Source organism: Phocoena phocoena, chromosome 6 (assembly GCF_963924675.1).
Source record: "Phocoena phocoena chromosome 6, mPhoPho1.1, whole genome shotgun sequence".
NCBI lineage: Eukaryota > Metazoa > Chordata > Mammalia > Artiodactyla > Phocoenidae > Phocoena > Phocoena phocoena.
Window position 1 is genome coordinate 102,588,508 of NC_089224.1, and position 24,065 is coordinate 102,612,572.

The 24,065-nt window shown below is 52.7% G+C and overlaps 1 protein-coding gene across 1 annotated transcript in view; it reads left to right on the top strand.

The window, feature by feature from the left end:
* Positions 1 to 8,376: 8,376 nt before the first annotated feature.
* DAB2IP (DAB2 interacting protein) overlaps positions 8,377 to 24,065 on the top strand; it is a 123,957-nt gene continuing 108,268 nt past the window's right edge. Inside the window, exon 1 of the mRNA XM_065878575.1 lies at positions 8,377 to 8,497. Coding sequence (XP_065734647.1) covers positions 8,377 to 8,497 — 121 coding nt within the window. The remainder of the gene's footprint in view (positions 8,498 to 24,065) is intronic.

The following is a 24,065-nucleotide window of genomic DNA, read 5'->3' on the forward strand; positions in this document are numbered from 1 at the left end:
TTTGAGCAGGCACAAAAATTCTAGGGCCCCAGCCCTTCCTCCTCCCCCGTGGTGGAATTTCCAGACAAAATGGTGTTCCTAGGGTGGGGGCAGGGCTGGCATTGTTCTCACTCTCAAGGGGAGTTGAGGGGTGACAGGTTGCAGAAGCTACATTTAATTCTCATCTACACAGCCTCAGGAGGCCAGCTATGGGCTGGGTGGGATCTCCAGGAAAAGCCAGTAAGTGCGAGAACCATGGCACTGGCATAGCCTGCCCCTCCTCTAACACCTGCTGTGGCTCCCATGTGTGTTCCAGACTGGGCACAGAAGCTCTGAGTGTCAGTGCCCAGGGGTCCTGAAAGACCACCCAGGCAACTCCATTTTCTAGGAGGGGAAGCTGGGCCTATGAACAGGAGGGGACTTGCTCAAAGGCACACAGCAAAGCAAAGGCATTTATTCATCCATTCATTTCTTCTGCGCCAGCTCTTGCATAGAGTCAGGACTTACATCCTGACCTCCCGACCAGCCCCAGGCTGCTGCTTGAAAGTAAACTGTAGCTCGTTGTCCACATGTCACATGGAGGAAACCCAGGCCCAGAGAGGTGAAGTCCCTTGCTCCTGGTTCCCTTCTTTAAAAAAGAAGGTTGGGGGGGCTTCCCTGGTGGCACAGTGGTTGAGAGTCCGCCTGCCGATGCAGGGTACATGGGTTCGTGCCCCGGTCCGGGAAGATCCCACATGCCGCGGAGCGGCTGAGCCCGTGAGCCATGGCCGCTGAGCCTGCACGTCCGGAGCCTGTGCTCCTCAACGGGAGAGGCCACAACAGTGAGAGGCCCGCGTACTGCAAAAAAAAAAAATAATAATAAGGGGGGCTTTGAGCCCAGCGCCCTTCATTCACCTCATTCATCAAATGTTTATTGAGCGCTGCTGTGTACACTAGGGACATGCCTGGGACAGGACTAACAAGGCCCCTGCCCTCATTAAAGTTTGGGGGAAGACAATTAGTGAACAGCAGAATGCACAGATAAAGATAGTTTCAGGAAACGATAAGTAGAAGAAAATAAAACAAGGCAGTGGGATAGGGTGTGGGGATTGGGGCAGAGGTACGTGAGATAAGGTGGCCAGGGAGGCCTCAGAGGATGTGATATTTGAGCTGAGGCCTGAATGGAAGGAAGGAGCTGACATCTGAAGGTCTGGGGTAAGTGTGTGAGGTAGAAGAACAGAATATGCAAAGGCCCTGAGGTGGGGCCATGTGTGTCACCTTCAAGGATTAGAAGGGTATCCAGTCTCATCTATAACTGTCTTAGCCAGTGGTTCCTCAAGAAACCTGCTAGGAAACTCTGAATGCTCTCACTGTAGTTCATGGGCATCTAGCCTAGCCCTACCCCTGCAGGCCTGCCTCATGGAGCCAGCCTCTCCTTTCAGTTGCAGAGTGAGGATCAGAGAGGGCTGTGACTTATTCAAAGTCACGCAGCCACACAGCAGCAGAGCTAGGCCTGGAGCCCTGATCCTCTGCCTCCTTGGCCAGGGTTCCCTCATTACCACTTTACTTCTCCCCTTTGGAGGGGCTGTCTGGGCCTCACCCCTACTTGGATCTATCTCCCCATCTCTTCTCCCTGATCTCACCCTTACATACCCCATATAGCCTGCTCCCCAGTCCCTCTCCTCATCCTCTGTTCCAGCCTCACAGTTCTATATGCTGCCCCCAGTATATGCCTTGCTGGTTTCCATCTTTGGGTCTTTGCTCATGCTGCCTGTTCCTCCTCTGCTCTCTACTCAGTCAACTCCTACTTAGCCTTCTAGCTCAGTACCAATGACTTTTCCTCCAGGCAGTCTTCCAGGATTTCTCCCTCTTCCAAATTCCTTCAGTGCTGACTCCAGATCAGATGGACTTAGCCACTTTTCCCAAACACTGCCACTATCTCTCCCAGTTAGTCTTACTGAGAGCCTGCTCTGGGCCAGTAACTGTGCTGACCAGCTCTGGCTGTTCTGCTCTCAAGGAGCCCACAGGTTCGTGAGGAAATAAATAGGCTGGAGGGGGCAGATGTGAGCCAGTTTGTCCACAGGGCTTTGACTCACTATGCTATCTGACCTTCCACAACCTTACAAAGTGTAAGTATCATCATGCCCACTCCATAGTTGAGGAAACAAGAGGCACAGAGAGGTAAAGGTAGTAAGCTGAGGTCACGCAGCCAAGAAGTGCTGATTCCTCACTCCAAATCCCATACTCTTTCAGCTCCCTGCCAAGATGGAAGCTTCCTAGGAGCTGGCTACTGGGCTGGTTCATCTGTCCTCTTCAGTGGAATCTGTAGGGGTGGAGCGAGACCCCTCCTCCCAGAACCCAGGCCAGTGCCAACCACGAAGTGGTTCACAGATGACCAGGAAGGTCTGCCTGGGAAGGGAGGGGGCTCTCTGACCTCACCCTGGGACCATATGCCACCCCCTCCTGTCGCCCAGTGGGTGTGGAGCTGTCTGGCCCCATCAGCTGGAAGGGGAGGAAGGAGGCTGGAGACCTGGAGCCTCGGCCACAGGCTGGGCTGGGAGAAAGAGGAGCTGTGGGCCCACCTGGAGCTTGGCAGCGTTTCTGGGTCAGGGCAGGAGAGGAAGTACGCAGAGAGAGTCGCTCCAGGCCAGGCCATCTGGGCTGAAATGCCGGCTGCTAGGGTGGGGGTAAAAAGGGGGGTCTGGGGCTCAGCCTGGAGAGTGGATCCCTGCCTCTCCCAGCCACAGGATTGGAGCCCTGAGCTTTGGAGCAGTGGGAGTGGAAGGCTGGGCACCTGTGGCCAGAACGCATCAGGCATCTGGGAGGGGTGGTCCAGGTAACTGAGAGGGAAAGGGGGTCTTGGAATCTCTTTAAGTCCCGAGGTGGACTGACCCCCAACTCTCATGTGTGACCTCGGGGGAGTCCCTCCCTCCCATGGCCTCACTGCCCCATCTGCGGGGAGTGTTGTCGCTCCACCCTGACTGCTGGGGTGGGAGGGGCAATCAGACCCTCCATGTTTGGAGAATTGATGCCAGATCCCGGCTTGCGATGAATTAGGCAGGCTCCTCTGGCCAAGTGGCTGTCCTATAGGGCCCCAGCTTCCATCACCTGCTCTGAAGTTTCCTTCTAAACCTGACCTTTCAGGATTTTAACGACGGGCTGTTGTCATGTATGAGGGAGATATATCCTCTTCTCTGGGCTTCTGGAGGGCAGGAGGTGGTGGTTTGGGACTGGAGGAAGTTTCTAGATCCTGATGGGATCCATGGAGGTGAGTTGGGCAGAGATAACTCGTCTTTATTTAACATGTGAAACCTCAGGCCCAGAGATGGCAAGGGCTTTCTTTGAGTTATGCAGTGCCCAAAGAAACAATGACCCCACCCACTGGCCTTCCACCCTATTAGAGCCCTGCCTCTCCCGAGGGTTCACCCTTAGCCCAGTTTCGGGTGACTTGATTTCAAAAAAACACTCACATTCCCCGAGGCTCTGTCTGTGTGTGTTCCAATGTCCACGCTTGATTGCTTCCCTAGTTCTGCCTGTGTTAAGAGGGGCAGGGCCCTCTAAGCCCGGGATCTTCGCCGCCCTGAGTGGGCCATTTTCTGTGACGGATGTCATTAAATTTGTTGATGGCTTTAGGAAGTCCAGGGACTGGTGGAGGTGGTGGACACCTAGTTGGGCCTCGAGCACTCGAGCTTGACCTCTTGGGCTTGTCTCCACCTTCCGCCATGTCGGAGATCCCCCGCTCCAGCCCGCCCCATCTGAATGAAGGTCCTATACGTGGTCCAACCTCATTCCCGGACGAACAGTGGACACAGGAAGCCGTCATTGCCTGCCAGACAGGCCACCTCCCATGGCAGAGGCCCATGACCTTAACCGTGAGTGTCCCGCAGCACTCCCACCCACACCCTGCCCTGGGCTCCAGCGACTCAACGCTTGAGACCAGCCTGGGAGGCGGATGTGTGCAGGGCTGCCTAGCTGGGGACTTCCCCTGGTCGCCACTGCCCAGCCTCGTCCCGACAGGAAACCTGACAGGTCTGAGCCCTCCAGACACCCATTGTGTGGAGCCTGGTGGGCTCCGGTGTTTCCCCTATCAGGACTCCATCCCTTCTTGCCTCCTCCTGTTCCTTGTCAAAGCTGGCTTTTAAGGGAAGTTCCAGGCTGTTGCCCCTCCTCCATCTCTGCATTAAGTCCTGCTCAATCTTAAGACCTTTACTCTTTCCAGCCTGCCTGAGTTCAAATCCTGACTCCTAGTGCAAGCGGTGTGACCTTAGGGAAATTACTTACCCTCTCTGTGCCCCCAATATTTTCTGTAAAATGAAGGTGGTGACCATCTGCCTCATACGTTAAATGAGATAATGTGCATAGATAATGCCGACGGTAAATCCTGAATACAGTTGATTGCTATTAAATCCAAACTTTACCCTCTGACAGCCTTTTCGAGGCCAAACTTGTAACCTTCCTATGTTAGAGGTCTTGGACTCTGTGGTCCCCTCCAGGCGTGAGCATCTCTCCTCCCTGAGTGGAGTCATGTGTTAGATAATGTTCATTATTGCTGTTGTTTTCCTCCTGCACAAAAATGGCCCTTCTGGAAAGGTCAGGCCCTTCTGCTTTGCCCGAAGCTGAAGAAATGGGTGATCTGACTTTACAATGGAGGAAACACTGTCCTGGATGGACAATTTATGGCTTTTCAAGGGTAATTCTGACTCTGTGCTTTTTTTGCTCCTTCCTCACTGACTGTAAACCTAACAGATGTGAGACTGCACTGGCCTGGTCCCCTCCCTGCATCTGACCCCTCCTGACCCAGCCCTGGCCTGGCCTCCGGTTTACCTGGACTTCCAGCCCAACAGGGTGTAATTCTCCTCCAGACCTCGATGCCAATGGTCCTCTGCCTGCAGGGAAATTCTTTGGGTCCATCCCTCTCTGGTCTTCTCCTGTGTCCTCATTGTTCAAATCTAACTGGTCGTGTGTGGCAGGGATGGGGGGTGTCTCTGTTGGGGGCTGAGGCTTCTTTAAAGAGGTGATGTTTGAGCTGGGTCCTGAGGGGTAAGGAGTTCACCAGGTGGGTGCAGAGGAAAAGCGTCATGGCAGCCATCTGGCCATCAGGGCAGAGGCTGGAGCCTTAGGGGGCTGAGAGCAGATAGATCAGGGTGCGTGGAGTGGGCTGGCTGCTTTGTGACAGAGTTTGGTCCTTTTCGGTACTCTGGGAGTTCACCTTTGGGGGCTTTTGAGGGACACTGAAGGTGGTGGTGGGGTCGGGTGGGATCTGATTTAGCTAGTCCCCAGCCCCCTGCCTGGTACTTGCTAAACAGGCATATTTCCAGGCCCCATCCAGACCCACCGAATCAAGAGTCTTGGAGGAACCCCAGAAATACGCATGTTTAATGAGCTGGGGCCATTTGGAGGCTGAGGGGTATGGAGGTAGGGGAGGTGGGAGCTGGGCCTATTCAGGAGACCCTCTGGAGGCAAAACTGAGGTGGGAGAACAAGACCACTGATGGGACTAACCCTCCCTGCAGGGCCCGGGGTTCACAGGTCAGCAGGGCCTGGCCCTTGAAGGGGTCTGTTGCAGGAAGTGGTTGGGGTGGGGTGGGGGACATTTTCAGGTGCCCCTCCTCCAGCCTAGGCAGTCTCCAGAAGGGGGGCTGCTTCTGTTTGAAGGGAGGAGGCCACAGGGGCAGCGGGAGGAGGTGGGTGGCTTGCTCCACAGCGGGATTGATTCCAGATGCTCTGCTGGGTGTGCAGGGAGCAGCCTTTGTCTGCCTGCCCATCCCAGGGGTCCTGGACCTCCTCTCCTACCTCCCACCCTGTCCCTTTCCTACTCAGTCCTCCAGCTGGTACCGTGGAGATGTTCAGCTTGGGTGATTGGCAATGCCCACCCCATTCGAAGGCCAGAAATGCAAAAGCTTCTTCCTCTTCATTAGCTGACCCTCCCTCCACAAGGCAGATAGGTTAGGGAGTCTGTAACTTCTCCTTGTAGGCGGGGAAACTGAGGCACAGAGAACGACTTGAGAATCCCAAGCATAAACAGAGTCTATGCCAGACCTCTGGAACCCAACTGTGTTTACAGGTGAGATGCTGAGGTCCTGGCTGCTTTCCCTTCCCTCTACACACACTCACCTAAATCTGCTAGTTGGGGGCCTCAGGCTAAGACCACTTGTCCCAGTCTTAATCAGCTGGATCACTTGATCAGTGTCTCGTCTCCTTCATGGAAGGCTAGGACCTGGCCAATCAGGGAGTTCCTGCTTTGGGGAGGAAGCTGGGCCAGGTGAAGTCCAGGCCCTGGGTACAGGATTCGTGTCCCCACCCTGAGCTGGACTTCCTGGGAGTCCTCCTCCCCCCAAAACTAGTGGGCCTGGCTTTGGAGGTTATTCTTTCTGGAAGTGCCAAGGTGTGGGTAGGTGGCTGCGGGAGCCCCAGCTGAACTGGGAGGCTCTGAACTGGGTTCCTGTGTTCTGGAGGAGGCTTGCTAAGAGGGCCCACAGCTTGCCTCTGGATGGAGGAATTGGGTACTACTTTTCCCAGGGGCCTCTGCACTTGTCAAAGAGGCTCCTGGTGATGTCTGCTACTGAAAATGAGCTAGAGCAATGCTTAACCCAAAGGAGGCTAATGGGGTCCTTGCAGGCCCTGTGGTTTTCCATCTTCCCCAGGGATTGGCCAGAGGTCTGGGGAGAGGGGCAAGGGGAGTTGATAGCTTCTGACAACCCAGACTGGGTTTGGAGGAGCAATACCCCTCCTGCCCCTCCCCCCTAGTCCTGGGAAGGCGCCTGGCTTCCAGCTGTGATCCAGGCTTCTGACCTGGGGGCCCTCCCCTCTGGCTGAGGGAGCAAGGGAGGGGGTCCCCTTTGTGAGGTGCAAAACCTGGTCTGGATTCTTGCCGACTGCCCCGCCCCCTCCAGGGCCGCACCTTTTCAGCTGTGCTGGAGGAGGACATCCAGACTCCCTCAGGACCCGCACGTGACTCTCCCACCAACACATCCTTAAGACTACTTGTCAGAGCCCTGGCTAAGACCCTTTGCCTCTGCCGCTGAGGCAAGTCAGACCTCCTGTCAGGGCCTCAGTTTCCCCTTCTGTACTTGAAGGGATGGAACTGAGGCAGGTGGTTGTCAGAATAATTTAAAAAATAAATGCCGCTGCAGAGGCTGGCGGGTAGAGAGAGATACCGCGGCCAATGGCCAGGGTGGTCGGGGAAGGCTGGAGGAGGTGGGCTCTAGAGCAACAGACTTTGGCCAGGCAGAGGAAAGTCAGCAGGAGGCCAGTCCCTGCTGGGAGTAGAGTAAAGGGGAGTGAGAAGTAGGGGGGACGGGGGAGTGGAGGTGAGGCTGGGAGGTAGTTTGATTGACGATACATCGCTGGAGACTAAAATACCAAAGAAGATTCTCTGGACTTGGGGCTTTTGGACTCTGGGAGCCATGGATGGTTCTTGAGCTGGGGAGGGGGGGGGTGCGTGACTCGGAGAAAGCTTTCAGCAGGACGCAATAGAGGGAGCTGGCACCCTCCCTTCTCTAGCCTCGGTTTCCTCTCCCTACAGTGGGGAGAGTACTGCCCTGCCCGCAGCCCTTCTAGAACTGCTGTAAATGCCCAGCGGGAGGGAGACCTCACAGCATCGGAGGTGTTTCATTTGGAGGAGGGTTTAGATAAAAAGGGCAAAAAGTTCTGAATTGGCGAAGACCCGAGGGATACATAGGTGTTCACTGTGTTCCCTCTACTTTTTCTGTGCTTGAAATATACACCCTAATTGTAAATATTATAAAAGTAACATGCGTATCAAACGGGACGATTTTTTAAAGAACAGGCGAGTATCCTGCGTGAAAGAGAAGTCTTTCTACCTGGCGGGGCGGGGGGCGTGCTGGACGGTGTGTTTGCGGATCGACACGCAGCCCAGTGAGCTTGGGGCGGAAACCGGCCCTGTGGCACCGGCCTCATTCGGACCCTAATCGAGGGTTCCCGGTTCGGAAGCACGGTTGCCCTCCTGGGCGCCTTGCCTGCGCCCTGCCCAGTGCCAGGGAGCGCCCACACGCGGGTGTGCACTGTCTATACCCGCCGGCGGGGTGGGACGCCGCGTGCGCCCGGAGCTCGGGCTCTCAGGCGTGAGGGGAGGGCGGTGGCCGTCCTGGGGACCTGCCTGGGGTCCCGGGCAGTCCGGCCCGCCTGGCCTGGCCGACTCCAGGCCGGGATTTCTCCCGCACTGACTTTCCGGGCCCGTGCCAGTCCGGCCTCCCGGTCCCCGGCCCCCGCGGCGGGGCCGGCTGCTCCGGGGAGGCGGGAGGAGGAGGAGGAGTTTGCGCGACTTTGTGGGGCAGCCTCGGCCTCGGCCGCAGCGGCACGCGGGAGAACGCGAGGACGCCCGCCGGGCCGGCCGGAGCGGGCGATGGGGCCCGTGTGAGCGCGCCCAGGCCCGGCCCGGTGCCCGGCGGGCGGCAGCATGTCCGCGGGCGGCGCCAGGAAGAGCACCGGGAGGCCCTCCTACTACTACCGGCTGCTGAGGCGGCCCCGGCTGCAGCGACAGAGGAGCCGCTCTCGCAGCCGGACCCGGCCCGCCAGGGGTAGGCGTCACCCCGACCCCTGACCCCTGACCCCAGGCCCTCCCTAGCGCCGGATCACCGCCTGATGCCCCGGGATGCCCGCGACCCTGGGTCCTCCTGCTGTCTATTTACCCCGGACCCTCTCAGCGCCCCCTTCTGGTTGCCCGGAACTGTGTCTGCTTGTTTCCCACTCCCTCAGCTTCTCCTCAACCTCCACCCTGGTGGGGAAACTGAGGCTCCGGTGTCTCCTCTTGCCAAGTGCAGGCAAAGGGGAGATCGCAGTTCAGCTTCTTTCTTCCCCCTCCCACTTTTGACCACCGTGCCTCAGTTTACTCAGCAGCGGTGGCGTCATCATCCTGAGCGACCTGGCTTTCCTCCCCGTGCCTGCACTGCCCTGGCCTCTCAGCTTACCTCCCCCCAACTCCCTCTTCGCTTCTCTGGGACTTAAGTGGACTGCCCCGCCTCTTGGGTGGAGGGGCACGTGGGTGGACCTCAGGGGGTCCTATCCCAGGGGTCCTTGGCTCCACCGGAGTGGTGGCGGGTAACATCTGTCCAGGACGTCTCTGAGTGGGTGGGCGCCACCTCCTTTGAAATGAGTTTCTCTCTTTTCAAGGCCAGGAGGCAGGACCCGGAGGGGGAGGTGCAAGCAGCATTTTCTTTTTCCAGTAACAGGATCCACAGCTGGAAAGGCGTGTGATCCAGGGGGCTGGGTGGGGGCCGGGACTTCCTTCCATGGCTGGGTAGGAGGTGGGGGGAGGCCCCCTGGAAGGAGGAGGGCTTCGAAGGGGCCCTGGGGAGGCTGGAGTCCCTGGCAAAGGCTCAGGCCCACTGACGCGCCCGTGGGTGGGAGAGAGGAGGGGGCTTGGGAGTACCTAGTGGGCACCTGGGCTGAGTTTACACCATCAGGTTATCTTCGGAATCTGGAAGGCTGGCCCGGTGCCCAGCCTGACCCAGAGGGGTTTGAGCAAATCTGTGCTTGGAATCTGGTCAAATACTCACCCCTCCGGGCACTGGTTATGTGGCCTGGGCCCTGTAGTTGTCCCTGAGCCTCAGTTTTCTCGTCAGTATGAGGATAAGTGAGGCGGGCAGGCAGTATGCGTTCATTTGCTTCTCCCAGAATGGGGAAGACTTTTCCCACAGTCAGGGCTGAACAACAATGTACAGGGCTTCCTCAGGAAGTGGTGAGTTCCTGAAGTAGTGAGTTCCCTGTTCGTGGGAGGGTTCAAGCTGAGGTTGGGAATGCACACGTGTGTGTGCTGGGAGTTCAGTCTTTAAGGGTCTCCCAAGGCCTATGATCTCCTCCCCCTTGCCTTCCTTGAAAAGGCCTCTGGCTACTGCCTCCCTCCAGGCTTGGCCTGAGCGATCAGAGATCTGGGCTCAAGCACTGTGACTTTGGGCAAGTCTTTTACCTTTTCTGAGTCTCAGTTTCTTGAGCTGTAAAAGGGGGCTAGTAGTATTGATACATGGAAGATTCCGTGAGGAAATGGGTTCAGGTTGTGACAAATGGGAGCTGTACAGATGGCCAGTTAAGCTCAGGTCACCATGAGTCCTCCTGTACTCACCCCACCCCTGCTCGATGCCCTGTGTGACCTTCCCTTCACTCTTCACCTCAGCCCAGCTCCATCCCTGCGGGCACAGAGAGGACCCGAAGTCCCCCTCCTGCTCAGCTGACTGGGCCAGAGACAATCAATACATGTCTGGCCATCGCCTGAGCCCCAGCTCCCAGGCTCGCCTGTGCAGGAGTCACTGCTTTGTGTCCCAGCCTCAAAGGAGCACCCAGCCTGCAGGGAGGGGGGAGGAGACTGTCCCTGAACATAAGTTACATCTGGGGAAATCAGGGAGAGCTTCACAGAGTAGGTGACATTTGGACTGGGTCTCGCCAGATGGGTAGAGTTTCCTTTGGCAGAGGGAGTGGTTGAATCAAATCAGAGTTCAAGCCCCCTCTCTGCACAAAGGCATCCTTTGGCCAGTTACCTCTCCAAACCTCAGTGGCCTTGTCTGGTAAATGGGGGTGGTGATGGCAGGGTTGTTTAAAGACTGAGAGCAAAGGCATGGAAAGGTGCAAGCCCGCGCTGCCAGGGACTTGGGCCACAGTTGAGTGTGAGCTATGGATGTCCTTACTCTGGACAGAGCAGGAGCTGTGCAAAGACAGGGAGTTGGAAAACCTCTTGGGTGTGTGGGCAGAGTTCATCCCAGGGTGGCAGAGGGCCTGGGTTGGTGGAGGGGAATAGCGGGGAGCAGTAGTTTGGGCCTGATAAAGGCCCTTGAGTGATGGGGAGCCATGGGTGGGGGCTGGGAGCTGCCTGGCAGGGTGAGAGGTTGGGGGCAGCTAGAGCATCACTGCCCTTCCTCCACTAAACTCCCAGATCCCTGACTCTGCCTCCAGGGCTGCCCCTCCTCCTGAGGGCAGCACACCCCCGCCCCAGAGGTGGTAACTCATGCTGGGGGAGCCACCCCGAGGCCTTGAGCTCGTCCTTTCTGACCTCACGCCTCAGTCTCCCCATCTGCAGTGGGGCTTGGTCCCATGAGGGTGACATCATCAGATCCTCAAGGAGGTGGTGGTACCCAGCATCCCAGCCCTGATTGGGCCCTTGCTCCACACCCATTCTGGCCTCTGCCACAAGCAAGGAAGGACAGTGACCGAGAACGCAGGCGTGTTTGTTCAGAAACAGGAAAGTGCAGGGAAGAACTGGCTGGTGGTGGGGACGTGCAGCTGGCCCAGCCAGGGAGAGGGTTGTGACCAGACTGCCACCTCTCTGAGGAAGCTCCCTGCCCACCACCCCTACTGTCCCTCTGGAGTGGTGGGAGGGGGCTCGCTGCAGACACGAGACTAAGACTGTTCCTGGTGGGGCCACCAGTGAGGGACAGTGTCTGCAGTCCCCCAGGTGTGACCGAAGCAGGGCAGTAAGCAAGCCTCTTCCCTTCTCTGCGCCCTGAGTTCTCCATCTGAAAAACGGGCAGAGCAAATCTGTTGTTGGTAGAGGGGGGCACGAAGTTTGACGATGGCCAAAGGCAGCGTGGGAACAGTGACGTTTGCATGGCAAGTGTCATCTGGCCATTTTGCGTCGCGCCTTGTGCCCCTGGGTCCGCTTGAAGGCTGGGTGTGGCCCATGAATTCGAGGGGGTCCTCACCAGCCAGGGTACCTCCCCACCTACCCCCACCAAGGTCAAGAAAAGCTTTGTCTGTCTGTCTGACCTACCTGTACCCCCAGGGCTGCTGGGGAAATACAAGTTTTCTTCTTGCCCTGGATAAAGTCCACCCATTCATTCAACTAGCAAACACGTCTTGAGCACCTCCTATGTGCTGGGCATAGGGGCACATGGGGATGAACTGCATAGGCTCCCAGCTCTTGACAAGCCCCCAGTTGGTTGGGGAGGCTGGCTTGTTGAGCTGCCCTGGGGCACAGAGCCCTTTTGGGGGTACAGGGCAGTGGTTAGTGGGAAACGGACTCTAGTCCCAGCTCGATCATGAGCTGGTTATGTGATTCTGGCACATCCCAGGGCCTCAGTTTCCCCATCTGTCAGTTGGGGCTAATCCTGTCCTGCTGCCTCACATGTTGGGAGACCTCTTGGAATGCCCATCCCTGTACTCAGGGGAGGTTTTGATTCTTTTCTTCGTGTTTTCATCTGAGTTTTTCCTGGGGTCCAGGCACATGCCAGGCCCTGCCTGGGCGCTGCAGACTTGGCCTGTGTTTTCTCCTTAGATGGTCAGTTCCTTCTCCACGCCCACACATACCCTATTGCGTGGCCCTGTGTCGTGGCTGCTGTGTGGTCCCACTTCCCCTCCACCTGGGTGTCTTTCCTTCTGAGGTATGCTGGAGTCTGTGTGAGGGACCTCAGGAGGGGGCTCCCAGGAGCGCTCCAGCATCCCCTGAGGAATGTCCTGGGCAGGAGGTGCCCAGGAGGACTAGGGCTGACCTCCTGAGGTGGGGGTCACCTCCCAGGACTTCGAAGTTGGCAGCTGAGTGATTTAACCCCTGACGTCCCGAGTGGGGGGCACTGAGGCACAGAGGGGCCACCTTCACAGAGCGGGGTATGGAACCCAGGGCTTCTGGCCCCCAGGAAGATGGCAACATGGTCGGGGAGGGTGCTGATTTGCCATGGCTGCTTCCTAACTGGGAGCGATGGCTAGGGAAGTGCCTGGGTGCCACCATAGGGAAGGGCGGGTGCTGGGACCTCTCCATGGGGACCCTGGCTTCAGGAAGACCCGCTGAGAGGCCCCTGGGCAGCAGCTTGGGGCCCCAGAGGCTGGACAAGCCTGAGGACAGCCCTGAGGGTGGGGGCTGGTTGTACCTTGTGGTCCCCCCAGTCTTTAAATGTCCTTCCAAGAGCCCGAGGCTGAGACCTGGGAAATTGTACGTATACTTTTTTCTGCCTTGTTTCCTCCTCTGTTCCTGCTGAGACACCATCTCTCCTTTGGGGATTGGCTCCAGCTTCTCCAGGCCTTTACATAACTCAGGTAGCGGAGCCTCACTCCTTCCCACGACGTGTAACGAAGTTCAAATGGCCTCTGTTTGCCGAATGCCTGCTCGGTGTTGGCAGTGAGCTTAACTCTGTGTTTGCCTTATTGAATGCTCACAACAGCGCTGGAGATGGATACTGGCATAATTCCCATTTTAGAGGTGAGGAAACTGTGTCCCAGAGAGTGGGAGCCTTGTCCAGCGTCACGCAGCTAAGGAACGGTGGAGCCCAGCTCTGCCCTACTCCACATCCTGGGCTTGTGAACACACCACCTCGCTATCCCCTGGGCAGGCGGATCCTTCTGAGGTTCGGCCTTGCCTTTGATAAGGCCACCTCCTCCTTCTATCTGATTTGCATGGTCAGCAACTCTACTGAGTGTTCACAGCCATCCGCTTCCACAATCCTGACCGTAATTCAGGAGGGAGGCAGGGGAATGACCCCACTGGCATCTGAGGTGGGGAGGGTCCATCCTCCTCGATGAGCCCTCTGTCTGCCTGGGATGACTCAGGCCATCCCTCAGGCCCAGGCTCTCCCCCGGCCCCCACCCTTGTATCCTGCTCCCATTCATGCCTACCAGCCGTGTCCTCCTTTCCCGGGGCAGGTCACAGGTCTTACAGACTCAGCCCTGTTTTTCCACCAAGTTCCTTTGTGCTGAGGGTTCGGCATCCCGTGTTGTGAGGTCCCTGGAGACCAGCAGGCAGCTTGAGGCCCACTTCCCAGAGCTGTGTAGGTCCTGGAGGGATGCCGGAGGCCCAAGTTCATCTGCTAGAATGTCAGCTTCTTGGTCTTTGTGTTTCTGGCGCATCCTTGTCCCTTTAATAACAAGGAAGGTAATCGCTTCCTTTTACCCAGCTGACTGTGTGCCAGGCCCTGTGTCAAGAGCTTCACCTGACTATCTCGTATCTCCTTTTACCTTTCCAACCCTCCTAGGAGGTAGGGGTCATTACCATCAATTCCCTTTGCCAGGTGAGGAAACTGAGCTCAGGGTGTGGAGGAAGAGGCAAGGTTCAACCCGAGGCCACCGTACTCCCAAGCTCACGCCTAGAAGCATGCTTCAAAGGGTCAGGTCTGGAGCTCTGATTCCTGGGCGCTCTTTCTCTGCCCCGTTGCGTTCTGTACTTCCTGAAACCTGGTGGCACAAGGACAGGCCCGGAGCCTGCTTTGCTCACCTGCTGATGCGGGGAGGTTGGAGGGATTGACCTGTGTGGCCCTGGGAGCTAACTGTTCCCCTTGACAATTGGAGAAACTGAAGCCCAGAGGACCAAGGCCACTTTCCCGAGGTATGTAAAGACGTTAAGGAGAGATCCAGGTCTGGAATCCACAGCCCTTTGCATCCTATTTTGGTGTTGATTTTGTTTGTTGCTTTTCCTAATGTTAGCCCAGATCGGGACACTGAGGCAGCTGGGCTCCTTGCTGGGTCTTCTTGGCGGGAGGGAATAGGGGTTGAATTCCTGTGTAACTTGATACAAATGTGCTCACATCCCCGACTGCATACGTGTTTTGCTTCGAAATGACACGCAGCCTCTTGACTATTTTTAAAAGAAAAGCAATGGCTGTGATATTTCCCCTGCACCTTCCTCTCGAGGCCACTTGGTTAAATGTCAGGAAAGGGAGAGTATTTCCTGGTCAGGAACGTTAGGAGCTTGCTGGGAGCTGAAGTTTTGTTTTCTGTTAAGTAGGTGTTTGGGGAATCGGTTCCCAGCCCTCCTCCGCCCCCCACCCGCCATTCCCTGGGAAGGTTGTGTTTGACAGTTGCTGGGAGGAGGGATTTGAGAGGGAACAGCCGAGATGCCCGTGCGTGGAGTGGCAGGGTAGTTATTTTTAGCCAGCCCGATCCAGTAGAGACATTTCAGCATTTGTTCAATATTTAATTATCCATCTGAAATTGGCCCATGTGGCCTTGAGTTTGGAAGTGGCTGTCTGTGCTGTGGTTTCCTCTGATTGCATAAATAAGGAAGGGAGGAGAAGCGCAATAGCCCTCCGAATAATACTAATAAAAAAATAAAAAGAGTAGACTCAGTACTCAGCAAAAACAGGCTTGGTTTCACAGTCTAGACAGACCACCTGTACGTTAGTAGGAAAGATGAGCCCGTGAGGGTGCCTAGCACGCCCTTGGAAATGCAGCCCTGCTTGGTCTGTGACTCTCAGACTCCACAGCTGCCTGGGTTTTATTGGGGATGGGTTTCCCCCGCTCCACCAGGTTCCTGTGTTGACCTTGACAGCTGCCAGGTACCCGAGAGGAGGTTTGGGGATTTTGCTTTTGGAAATCTTGTTAGCTTTTATTTCCCTCCTCTCTTCTCCCCGACAGACAGGGTAGCACTGTCGGCATCTGGGCTGTGTTACTTCTTTTTTCTTGGCCCTTAGGGGTGATGTGTTGACACGGCTGTGAAATGGAAAAGGCAGAGCACAGGGAGGACGATGTGACTGCTGTGAGGCTCAGCCCGCTCTCCTAAAGCCTCTGGTGGATGAGGGAGCAGAGCGGAGGGGAAGAGAGTGGGGCTAGAGGGAGCCAGGCAGCCAGGGATGGGGCTCCTTTTGGTGTCCTGCTTGGCTTGGGGACTGTAGAACTTGGGTTTAAAGGTTGGAAACCAATAAATTGGCAATCTGGGATAGTCTTCTGGAAAAGGGGTTTTCTATCCATTTATCCCTCTATCCTGGGGACTGAGTTTGGGTCAGGTGTGTGGCCAGGGCGGGAGTCCTTCTGACTGCACCATAAATGCTGGTGACCTCAGGCAAGTCACTAAACATCTCTGGGCTCAGAAGCACTTTGAACAAGTAGATGTGAAACAACATAGGGTATCATTATAGGCGGGGTGAGTTGTCATTATCTGTTCATCCAAAGCCTGAGGGGTTAATTGCAGCTCTATTAGGGCTGATCTAGAAATAAAATGTGATGCTTGTGGGGATCGGAGCCATCCAGATGGCTCCTTGGCATTCCCGTCCCCCAGAGGCTGCTACAAGTGTCGCTTGTACTTGTTCAGAGCAGCAGAGCTTTAGTGAGCCACCTACTGTTTGCAAGCCCTGTGCCAGGCGCTGCCGTGGAGGATACAGTCAGCCCCCACCCCCAGGGAGCCGGGCTTATGGGGAAGGTAGTCCTGTAAGCGGGTTGGCAGATGGTGTGACTGGAAGGGTAGGCAGGGCCTTGGATGGTGAACCACGAGGTTGGAACTCCCCCTGGCAGGCCACACGGAATCAAAGGGAGAATTTTGAAAATAACAGTCATTATAATAGCACCGACTTCCATTTTCTGAGCACTTAACACAGTGTAGGCGCCTTTCTAAGTCCTTTGCGTGCATCATTTCATTAAGTCCTCATCCTCACAGATAATTGTATCAGCTCCATTTTGCAGATGAGAAAACTGAGGCTCAGACTGGTGCACTGACCTCCTCCACGTCACCCAGCTACTGAGTGGCAGCGTTCAGGGTGTTTCATTCTCACTGTACTTGCCAGAACTGCAATCTAGGAAAATGATTTTAAGCAACCAGCAAGCTAGACTGATGTGGTCCGGGGAGCAGAGAGAGTGGCTATCGGTGATCACAGGTGACTATGTTGGCCGTCCTGTTGCAAGAGGCAATGGGTTTGAGCGGGGAGAGAGAGAGGTCAGGGGTCGTCCTCACAGCGAGAGGGGTGGGAGCTGGTGATGGGATAGGCCCAGGCAAGAGGGGGCAGCAGAGCTGTGGGCATGGCTGACAGGCCTGCTCTGACTCTTGATGCTGCAGGGGCGGGAGTGGGGCACCAGACTGGGCAGGGGGTGCCTTTGGGGAGTAGCTTCAGGAAAGTGGTGGAAAGGTACTAGAGGCTGCAGGAGGTCAAATGGTTGAGGGGTGAGGGTGGCGGGCAGAACTGGACATTGCTGGAGAAGCTGGGTGGCTATGGAGGTCTGAGGGAAGCCTGGGTTTCCCATTAACTGTCTGTGTGGTCACTGTTCCCCCTGGTGTCTAGGGAGCTGTTCAAAGCTACATGTTAGCAGCAAGCAGGTTGGGGCCCTGAGGGCCCTTCTGCGGCATCAGCGGCAGCCTCTGAGCCCTCCTGGGACAGGACCTCGGGCTTCAGAAAACCAGGGGTGCAGCCCTCCGGTCCCACCCGCAGAGGGAGCGCCATCTGCAGAGGGAGGGGCCAGTTTAAGGAGTGGGGAGCAGGGGGGCTGGGTGCTGGGGCAGCCCTTCATGGGGATGTTATGGAAGAGGCTCCTGGGTCACTGGTGGTCCCCAGGGGAGACCACCAGCTATGGGCCAAATCACTCCATCTCCTCTTTTTTTTAAAGAATAGAATGTTTATGTTATGTTAGTGTTTTTCCCCTTCTCCCCCAACCCCTAGGATTACAAAAGTGATAAAGTAATAAATATCCATTATGCAAGAGAAGAAAATAAAAAATAACCTTTAATTCTAGCCCCCAGTGATAAGCTCTGGGAGCATTTGGAAGGTGATTTCCAGGCTTCTTCCCTTCTTGAAGTTTTTGAAAATTCTAAAATATTTGAAAGTATAAAAAGTGTAGAAAATAACATTACAGACACCCAGGTACTCACCTCTCAGATTTAGCAAATGTTAGCATTGCCACGATTGCTTCTCTTTTCTTCTTTTTTTCTTTTTCTTTTTCTTAGAAATAAAGTGATTCAGGTAGAGCAGGGGGTCGGCAAAGTACAGCTCACAGGCCAAATCCCACCTGTTTTCATATAGCCCACCGCCTGTTTTCGTATGACCTGCAAGCTAAGAATAGCATTTACATTTTTCAAGGGTTGAAACAAAAATCAAAAGAGGAATAATGTTGTTTTTTTTTTTTAGGAATAATGTTTTATAACGTGAAAATGATCGGAAATTCAACTTTTCCATGTCTATAAGTAAAGTTTATTGGAACACAGCCCCACTTATTCATATTGTCTGTGGCTGTTTACATGTTACCTTGACAGGGTTAAGTAGTTGAGACAAACCTAGAATATTTGCTCTCTGGCCCTTTATGAAAAAAATGTGCTGACCCCTGAGATATAGCTAAAGCCTCCTACGCTCTCCCCAAGGATAACCAGACTCCCGAAGGCGGTGCATGTCCTGCCCACGTGTGCTTTTACTACATTTGCAAATGCTTCAAAATGTGTAGTATTGCATTGTGGGTTTCAAAAATGGGTACAGGGAAATTGCACACGGTGGAGAAGAGCAAACGCATGTCTCCACGCTAGGACTTCCTTATATCCTGAATTCCAGCAGCACAGATAAATGGCAGCTCTCTGCCGGGCCTGGAATAGGCCCTGGGGCTACAGAGTCACAGGAGAAAACTCAGGAGGAAAAATGGAGAAGGTCACACTTCAGGCTAAATTTCCTAGAAATCCTCAGAAAGCAAAGGAGCAAAAAGGGACTCAGGGACTGAGAGAACCCTTCAGGCCAGGTAATTAATCCTTGGAGTGACCGGGAAACCCAGAGTTTTGGGAAGGCTGGGGATTCTTTGAAAGTGAGGTGTGTGTCAGGATGAGGAATAGGAAGTATGGATGGTCAAAGGCAATTGTTTGTTTTTTAAAGATTTAAAAAAATTTTTGGCTGCGTTGGGTCTTCGTTGCTGCGCGCGGGCTTTCTCTAGTTGCGGCGAGCGGGGGCTGCTCGTTGTTGCGGTGCGCAGGCTTCTCATTGCGGTGGCTTCTCTTTGCTGCGGAGCACGGGCTCTAGGCGTGCGGGCTTAGTAGCTGTGGCGCACGGGCTTAGTTGCTCCGCGGCATGTGGGATCTTCCCGGACCAGGGCTCAAACCTGTGTCCCCTGCATTGGCAGGCGGATTCTTAACCACTGCGCCACCAGGAAAGTCCCAAAGGCAATTGTTAAGGGACTCAAGTAGAGGGGCTTAGAGAAGAGCCGGTGACAGTGTCTATAGATGCTGAAAGTTTGCAACACTTACACTGGACTGTTATTCATGAGGCCAGCCGGGGACTAAGGGGTGAACAGTAGTGCTGTCCTTTTGGGAGGCCCTACCCAGAATCCTGAGACAGAGCTGGGAGGCACATCTTCTCAGTGCTTCCCTCCCACCTTCTGAGAACCAGGAGCCTGACCCCTCCACGTCCCCTCTGAGGCGTTCTTGTGCCCCCACCAAATGCTCTACGTTGAGGATTCCCAGGGTGGGGAGGTGCCCTGGACCCCAGCCCTCCACAGTCATTTCCATGCCTCTCTCCCAGCAGACCTCACCCCCAAAACAGTGGGCAACCTCCAGTGACTGTGAACCATGTCCTGAACTTAAAGACAACTTGAACTCTGATCCTGATTCCTTTTGAGAGATAGCAGGTTATCGCAGTTCCATAGGTTCAAGACTTCTTCCCTTCCCCACCCCCAACATCAGGGGACCAAAACATGCAGTTGAATGAGGCATCCCTTATCACTTTCTGCCGTGTAGCGGGGCTGGGATGGCACCTGGAGATGTAGAGAGAGGCAGGGCAGGGAGGACACTCGGCCTTCCGGGGGACTTGGGACCTGTTATCCTCTCACTCATCTCTCCATGGAGGCGCTTTCCCATCCTGGGGCAGCCCTTCGATTCAGAGCTCGCCAGGCTCGAATCCTGCCTTCTGCGTTTCTTAGCCGAGTGGTCGTGGTCCTTTCAGTTGATGTTTCTGAACTTCAGTTTCTTCCTGTTAAAGTTGGAGCTGATGTTTCCTACTTTAGGAGTCAGCTTGAGGATAAATATACACATACCGTGCAGTCCCTGTCTCTCTTAGATCTGTTTCTCCACATTTCCTGGTGGTCCATCTTTATTACATACAAATATCCAGTTGTTCTGCTGCTAAATTTGTTGAAAAAACGATCTTTTCCACCACCAATTTATCTTTGTACTTTTTTCGAAAAATCGATCGACCACATATATGTGGGACTATGTCTGGACTCTTTATTCTGTTCCATTGATCTATATGTCTATCCTTTTGCTAATATCACGCTATCTTGATTACTTTAGTTACATTTCAAGACTATAAAGTATGTCTTGAAACCAAGTAATATCAGTCCCCCAACCTGTTTCTGCTTTCTCCAGATTGGTTGGCTCTTTTAGATCCTTTGCTTTGCCATCTAAATGTAAAATTGAGCCTGCCAGTGTCTTTAAAACGCCTGTAGGATTTTGACTAGAATTGCATTGAATCTATAGATCAGTTTGGGGAGAAATGCCATCTTAACAAGACTGAGTCTTCCCAATCCTTCAAAGTGGTGTATCTTTCTGTTTATTTAGATTTTCTTTAATGTCTCTCTCAGCAATATTTTTAAAGTTATTAGCTTTGTACTTGTTTTGTTAAATTTATTCCTAAGTATTTTTGATACTCTTTGTTAATAACTCTGAAGGGAGGAGATTTTACCCTACTTGCTGACTAGCAACCTAGCCTGGTAGAGTTTCCTGGGTGCCGGCAGAAGACACGAGACTCGTGGGTCAGAGACAAAGGACTCTATGACTCATGGCCGGTAGCATGAACTTCATGTTTGCATCAATTTTCTTTCCCCAAGTTCCTAGGGCAGTCACAGGTGTTTTTGTAGAACGTAAAACAATCTGCTCTTTCGTTTGGTCAAATTATAGCTTCATGTTCCTTATAGGACCTAATGTACAATCTATGCGTCAACTGTTCCTCAAGCTAAAAATTACACAAAGAGCTGAAATTCAGTTTGCTTTAGTATTAAATCATTAAATTAGAAACTTGGAGATTATTTATTTATTTATTGAAGCATAGTTGATTTACAATGTTCTGTTAGTTTCTGCTGTACAGCAAAGTGATTCAGTTATACATATACATTTATTCTTTTTCATATTCTTTTCCATTATGGTTTATTGCAGGATATTGAACTTAGTTCCCTGTGCTATACAGTGGGACCTTGTTATTTAGAGATAATTTAAAATTTGAATTCCAAGCTGTCAAATACAGAAAGGTAAAGAGAGTTTTAAAGTTATATAAAAAATACATAATCAGTACATACTGATTATATAAAAAATCAGTATGTACACACTTGAAACTTTATGCCTATCTTAAGTTGTTGGAAAACTATAAGACTGTTGTATAGCCACGTTGTTCTAATTGAATAGTATCCTTGTTTCTGAGGAAAACAGAGCAACTTCTACACAGTCTATTATGCTTTTCTAAACTGTTTAAAGGTACTTTTCTATTGTCATTTTTAAAAATAAAGTGCGAATTCCAGCTCTCACACCGAAAAAAGAAAATAATATAGTTTTTGAACAAACACTAAGTCCTGAGGTGGAATTTTGGGGTAAAAAGAAATCATTTATATTTTCTGAATGAAATGAAAAATAGAGTGAATTTAATTCTATAGCTGAATATTTAGGGTTTGATAATAATGATTCTCTCTGGAGTGCTGTTGTTGGAGCTTATACACCCTAAAGAAGTTTTAATAATGTATTTAGCATCTATACTAAGGATAAGTACACAGCGTGTGGAGTGACTATCCAAAGAGAAATATTCTCCATGTACAGATGTGAAAACATCTCTAAACTACATTTATAAAATAACCAAGAAAGGTATCATATACTTTCGTGGTTTTCAAGCCCTTTTACATATGTTGATTGATAACAAGTGCATCGTAGAGAAAGAACGAAGTTTACATTATGTAGGGTCATGAATATTATGTTTCCAAAAGGAAGCTTTTCTCCTTTTAAGGCAGCCATCGATTTGGAAAAGGGACCTTGAGAGTCCACAGTCTTGGGTCAGCCAATGGTGTGATGTCACTACCCCTCCATTTTTACTAGAATAAGTTGAACCTTGGTCACTGGGTGTATTGGCTCCCTATTGCTACTGGAACAAACTACTGCAAATTTCGTGTCTTAGAACACACAGACTTATCTTACAGTTCTCAGGGTCGGAAGTCTGAAATCAGTTTCTCTGGGTTATGGCCAAGGTGTCGGCAGGGCTGCATTCTCCCTGGGGGCTCTAGGGGAGAATCAGTTTCCTTGCCTCTTGCAGCTTCTAGAAGCTGCCTTGACCCATGGCCCCACCTCACTCCCACCTCTGCTTCCATCACCACATCGCCTTCCCTGTCTTCTCTGATGCTCCTGTCTCTCTCTTATAAGGACTCTTGTGATTGCATTGGGCCCTCCCAGGTAATCTAAAATAATCTCCCCATCTCGAGATCATTAATCACGTCTTTGAAGTCCCTTTTGACATTGAAGGTGACATATTCATGGGTTCTAGGATCAGGATGGGCTCTTTGGGGGCCATTATTCCGCCTACCACAGGCAGGTAAGGTTTAATAACCTCTAAGAGCCATGTCTCCTCCTTCTTCCAAAGATGGATGGGGGACTTCCCTGGTGGCGCAGTGGTAAAGAATCTGCCTGCCGACGCAGGGGACACGGGTTCGAGCCCTGGTTCGAGAAGATCCCACATGCTGCGGAGCAACTAAGCGCGTGCTCCACAACTACTGAGCCTGCACGCCACAACTACTGAGCCCATGTGCCACAACTACTGAAGCCCGCCCGACTAGAGCCTGTGCTCTGCAACAAGAGAAGCCACGGCAATGAGAAGTCCGTGCACCGCAACGAAGAGTAGCCCCCGCCCGCCGCAACTAGAGAAAGCCCACGCGCAGCAACAAAGACCCAACGCAGCCAAAAATAAATAAATAAAATAAAAAACAAAGATGGATGGCCAAAGTCTGAACTGGAAAAAGTGTGTGTAGGAGACCTACCAACATATCAGTGCACTGTTTTGGCAAACTCACTCTTCATTTGGCTAACTGTTAAGAGCAGATAAGAACAGTACAGATGTGCTTCTCACACACACACACACACACACACACGCACACAGATACAGAGTGGCATCAGCTGGACGGCCATGTCTGAAAAGTTCTAACACTCTGAAGGTTCCTTGACCTGCTGCCATGGTGATCTTACCTTTGGCTCTTCCGGCAGTTCATCCGGCCACTCCTGCAGTAGCGGGGGAGGGGAAGTTGGGACATCAGTTCATTGGCAGCTTTACGCTTGGGGAACTTCGTTCCCTCACCCACGAGTTTGTTTCTAAATCTAATTTTTGGACTTTCCTGATCCACTTTCTCTAACTGGTCATTTGGGCTGCTGTTGATTTCAATGTCATTTGTTTTGTTTTCTGATTTTGTTTTTTCTCTTGCTTCTTTTCCTTTTTCCTATTCAGACGTATTCAGATGGTACAATTTGGCACTGAATCATCATACCACCTGTTTCTATTTTAATTTTACTATTAGTTTTTGGAAGGCTGAATTATTCTTCATTCAGCAAGTGGTACGGGTCCCACCCGTAGCCCATCCTCTTCTCCAAAGAGTATCTCTGATACCAAGTTTTTGAGTACTGTTTATGATATTTTTCTACGTAAGTGCACACACATACAAACAGAAAGTAAAACATCATATTAGTTTAATCATGTAGACAGCAAATGTATTTCATTCTAAAGAGCCCATGGTAAGCCTTTGCAGTGGTGTTTATATTTCTGTGCCTCTTGCCTCTAGATTGCTGGCCATTCTCTCTACTCAGGGAACACTGGATATGAATACATTTCCGCAGTTAGTTTCTCGGGATGGAAAATCTCAATTGTTTACACACAGATATGATTCTATGTATTTCAAATAGGCTATTTATTAACTTTTCATTCTGAAATTTTTACAGATATGTAGGCAGTTGCAAAACCAGTACAGAGAGGCTTCCGTGCATCCTTCACCCAGTTTCCCCTGATAGTTACATCTCATGTAACCAGTACAATGCCCTCCAGCCAAAGACCCACCAGGAACACACCTCCAGCTGAACGAGTTGGGTTTATTACTTATTGCAGTGATGGAGGGCACACACTGTGGGGAGCCACGGGACATCTCAGAGTGTGGTAGAGAGAACCTACTCTAGGATTTGGGCTTTGGTTGGGTGATTTGGGGGACATCTAAGGAAGTGGGGTTCACTCTTGATTGGCTGCTCTCAGAAAGCAGGGGCAATTCTGTGATGGGGTGTCTCAAATCTTATCTCCAGGGAGAAGAGGCAGCACAAGGATAAAGCTGTCTTTGGTAAAGAAGCAGCAGACGCTCATTTTCGCCAAGGTGGGGAGATTTTTGGTATTTTGTGGGTGGCGCAGTGACCTGGCTTTTGTCAGTGGCTTAGACAAAACGATAAAGTGGACTTGTTTTGCCTCATTTTATCATGGTAGCCTTGTCTGAGGTTGGCAT